Source organism: Trachymyrmex septentrionalis, unplaced genomic scaffold (genome assembly GCF_001594115.1).
Source record: "Trachymyrmex septentrionalis isolate Tsep2-gDNA-1 unplaced genomic scaffold, Tsep1.0 scaffold16, whole genome shotgun sequence".
NCBI classification, from domain to species: domain Eukaryota; kingdom Metazoa; phylum Arthropoda; class Insecta; order Hymenoptera; family Formicidae; genus Trachymyrmex; species Trachymyrmex septentrionalis.
This window is the reverse complement of record NW_017304758.1, coordinates 2915961-2920792: the sequence shown is the minus strand read 5'-3', so window position 1 is coordinate 2920792 and position 4832 is coordinate 2915961. Positions and strand designations below refer to the sequence as shown.

At 30.0% G+C, this 4832-nt stretch overlaps 1 protein-coding gene across 1 annotated transcript in view; it reads right to left on the bottom strand.

The window, feature by feature from the left end:
- Positions 1-2309: 2309 nt before the first annotated feature.
- LOC108746011 overlaps positions 2310-4832 on the bottom strand; it is a 3342-nt gene continuing 819 nt past the window's right edge. The window contains exons 2-3 of the mRNA XM_018482481.1: positions 3790-4427; positions 2310-3315 (exon numbers count right to left, since the gene is read on the bottom strand). Coding sequence (XP_018337983.1) covers positions 2356-3315; positions 3790-4427 — 1598 coding nt within the window. The 3' untranslated portion in view covers positions 2310-2355. The remainder of the gene's footprint in view (positions 3316-3789; positions 4428-4832) is intronic.

The following is a 4832-nucleotide window of genomic DNA, read 5'->3' as shown; positions in this document are numbered from 1 at the left end:
ACAATATCTCACACAAACGGTATAATTTTTTATTATTATTGCGAACGGCATCCCTCTATCGAGATATAATTATAATTTAAATTGTAAAATCATTCCTGTATGTAAGCTAACACGGAAGAATTGTATCGTGAATATCGTTGAAGAATATTTTAGCTTATGAATCCCTGTGAACGAATGAAGCTTTAACGACATCAGCTTGCTAAAAGATAATCGCAACGACGTGGTAATTTTGGTATCCCTCGTGTACGTATGCATATAATACGTACGTTTATCTGTACTTTTACGTTATTTTCTATCGATGTGTACGTATGTGTGTGAGTTTCCTACAACCACTTAACGGTGGAAACATTATCAGATAAGCTTGAGGCAACACGTTCACTCCAGCTAAGTGTATTAGATACCGTGAAGCTATAATGAATATTGAACAGAATCGCCTCACGAAGACGCCTAGTCTTCCATTATATATTCCATCATATTCCGCAGCACGGTGAAATTGAATACATTCCGTTCTTCGTTATTCTCGAACCAAAAAGAAGAAATCGGGAAATTCAATTGTTGCTGCGATAAAACCCTTCTCTATCGCATTGTCACACGCGAGAGAATTCTCCAAGTACCTACCTTCAAGCTGCAGTCTATGTGTAAAAAATTTAAAAAGAACTGCTCCCAAGACGATTACGATTATAATTTTTTTATTGCGTATACTATGGTATAATTAATTAATTATTGCGACCATCGCGACGCGCGTACTTCTACAGAAAGGAAACATAAACAAGGCGAGCCACATAATTTAAACTAAGTGCCAGAAAGATTGAGTATTTATCACAATTTGGCACACTGCCGAAATGTATAACGTTCGGCCCTGCATCATTATACATTAATACGTACATTCTCCCCAGTGTTCGTATATTACACTCGCGCGGTCGCAAAGAAAATGAAAGACGATATTTTGCAGATAATGCACATATTTAACGTGATATTTATTCGTAGATTGTAATTATTTCTTGATATTTATACGACAGCCGCGTGTTCGATCGTCGAACTATTTAATTCTACGTCCATCGGGATCAGGACCACGATATAATATATTTTATTGCCGGACTAGTATTACCGTCGTTTTGCGAGGTGAAAACGGCGAATTAATACGTTAACTATCGTAACATTCGTGTACCTAAGTAATTTATTTATATAAATTAATTTAGGTCTTTAATTTATTTGTATACAATATTATTGTGCAACGCGGCCAATACCTCGCTTGAACGCGGCAGATCGATGTGTTCGCTTATTGTATATTGGTCGCAGCATGCGCGATCACACATATTTCGATACAAACCGTTGTAAATGTGCTCAGTAATGTCTGTATATATTTGTGTGTACTGTATCTAAACACGGAAAAGAAATTAAATAAATGATTCCCTTTACTTTTACGCAATAGATCCTCCTGCGAAATAATCATATTCATCTAATATACATTATTATTTTTTTATTTATACAAAATCCATTATATAACATTGCAAATGAAACATATTCTTTGACAGTATCCTAATATATTTATAATGTAATATATGAACATAATAAATATATAAACAATTACAATTTGAAATATATAACTCTCTCAACCCTCGAGTACAGCAACAGATCATTTAAATCTGTAACAAAAATTATATACGGTTCAATCGGTATATGACTGTTACTATAAAGTTCTATATAATAGGTATATAAAAAGACGTTGAACCTTCTTCTATCAATCGCGTCATTTACATTCTGTACAAACAGGATGCTTTAGATTCTGTAGAACTTAGGTGTAATTTTCATAGCTGTAGTTGAGAATTATAAATATAAGTATGCGTCTACGTTTTTTAAATAAAATTTTACAATTTTTTCAATGTTAAAATATTCAAATGAGTTATAAGATTAAAACATTAATTTAAACATGTCGTTCTCATACTCCGAAATGTAATGTATAATATTTTTCCATGTGATGTAAAATATTATAATAATATCTCATAATTTAGATGTTTACCATCAAGTAGAATGCTTTGAAATTATATTTTTTTTTCGTTCTCTCTCTTTCATCAATTTATATACTTCTTGTCGATATTTTAAGAATTAATTGGTTTTTTTAATTAAAAATCTCTAAACAAAATTAATAAATTTTTAATATTTATTGAATGGCGTAAAGAAAAAAAGAGATAGATAGATAGATACAGAGAGAGAGAGAGAGAGAGAGAGAGAGCAAACATAACATAAAAATTAAATTATAAAACTTACAGTTTCCATTTTTTTTAATTCTAGAAGTACTATCCGAAATAACAGCTTTGTCTCAAGATCTTTTTATATTGGAATTGTGTCCTTTTGTTACTCGATCTGTATTGGTGTTATATTAAAATTGATATTTCTGACAACATGAAATAGCGATGTACTGCGAGGTGTAGACGAATTATTTTTCGGAATTCCACAAGAACTTTTTATAATTTTATTTACATTCGGACATCTTAAACTTCTTCCAAGTGATTTTGTTTCTAAAATCTTATTTGAGAAAATTTTTTTAACAGATTGACTTACTTTCATTGCTATAAGTGGGGTGTTCAATCGATGATTTGAAACATTTGATTTCGTATCGACAGGAAATGGTGTCGATGTGTGTATACAATTCGATACTTTAGAATATATTTTATTACGCGATACGTTAGATCTTCTTCCAGAAACATTTATAGCTCTTTTATTATTAATGTAAGGCGTAATACATTTATTATTCCTATTTATTATTTCCTGTGATTTTTTCTCATTATCTTGAATTTCTGTTATCTTTTTCAGCGAGTTTACTGGTGTAGCTTTCTTTTTAATAACTGTCTTTTTCTTAATTTCAGTAGATTTTATAAAAAGTGATTGATCCTCTTGCCAACATTTAGCACGAAGTTCCTCCAATTTTGCAAATCGCGAATCGCAATCCTTTATTTGTAGGTATATCGTGTCCCAAAATCCATGTAAATCCATACAAGTTACCAACACTTCACAATCTTTTCTCTCGCAATCTAGTATTAAATTATAAAATTGTTTAAACTTATGTTTAATTAATATAGTTGTTTGTCCTACTGCTTGATTAATTCGATAATAAATATCCTCTACATCATCTGTTTGCGATTGAATTTCTATCCATTTCTTGCAAAGTTTTTGAAGCCTATCTTCTTCTTTATATAACAGACGTTTAAAATATGTAACGCTATATTTCGTTTCTTTTACTGGCACATCAGAATTGTTTGTTGTATCATCTCTTATTGTAAGTTTTGTATTAAATAATCCTGATGAACCTGAAAGCTGATAGTAAAACTCAAAATTGCCTCGTTCATTTTATTTAATATTATTTATAAATGTATAACAATAAAAAAATTTACATTAACTAAAAAAGAAAGTAGCTCGAAAAATTTTTTCCGAAATATTTAAGTAATACTGATAATATAAGAGCGTAGAAGTATAACATAGTAGACAAAGCGCGAATCGACTATCTAATTTGATCCTCGGCAGATCAAAAAATTTTCAAACACTCGTTGCTCCTCTTTGGTCTGGCAAACCACCAAGAGTATCTATTGCCAAGAAAATCCTTGTCGTTCGAAACCGGCGTTAAATTATAGGTCCCGTATGTCTGTACGATTTGCGTGCGTATTACGGATATATGTACAAAAGGTGCAATGAGCCTTATTTTAACTTTGGGATGTTACGCCATTGAATGAATAAACTGATAATATAAAAAACATTAATGGAAGAAATAAAGAAAATAATTCTAATCTTTACCATACGTGCAGAAAATCCTAAAGGTGGAATTTCATCGTTGTTGTTTAATCTCGAATTTGTTTGCATTTTTTGTGAGAAATCTGAAATTTCCAGTTTAATTGGTGATAATTTCAACGTGATCGATTCTATCAAATCAAAATTATGAGAAACTAATTTCTGGTGAGCGGCTTCCATTGAAGTATCAAATGCGAACACATTATTTTTTTTTAAGGAGTTACTTTCTGCAAATATTTTTTCACATAAAGATGTTCTGAATATTGGTAATTCAACGGGCGGATTAAATTTATAATTAGAAGAAGCAAGCGATTTGTTAACTTCAATTTTGTTATCCAATTTTGTAGAAGACTTCGTCCTGGTGGGAGTTGTAGGCGATTTTTGTTTCATTTCAGCTTTTGCCATCTTAACTTGTAGCCGCTTTTTCGTAGCTTTTGTAATTCCCTTTATAACATTGGAGTTTTTGTGCTCTTGAGTAACTGGTTTCTTCTTTCTTCCAGATGTCATTGAGTTTGTTGATATCGGGGAATAAATATGATGACGAACGATACCAACTACAAATGGAGGCTTTTTATTTGATTCCTTTGCTTTCTTTTCTCTTAATCGTTTCTTTTTCCAATTTGTTAACTCTGTTCTAAATTCATCTGAGACATCAAATATTTCAAATGACGAAATTTTTTATTTAATGAAATAACTTTTAAAAATATATGTATGGCAAGCTATTTTACTTTTTAATAGATAAAGAAAATGTTGTCCAGTGTAAAACTCTTAAAAACTAATTGTTTAAAAAAGAATTACGGTTCTTATTAATAAATTAAAATTATGTCGTGATATTATAATGATTTTATAGATTATAATTATATGTATGTCGAGAATAAAATAATTCCGTGTTTTTATTATTTTCAGTACGATTTATTATTTTTATTTACAATTAAGAACCGTAATTCTTCTTTAAACTTATTTTTTAAAAGTTTTAAATAAAATTTCCTTCATGCTGTTAAAAAGTAAAACAGTTTACATAAACATTTTATTGATAAAAAAAATTCATT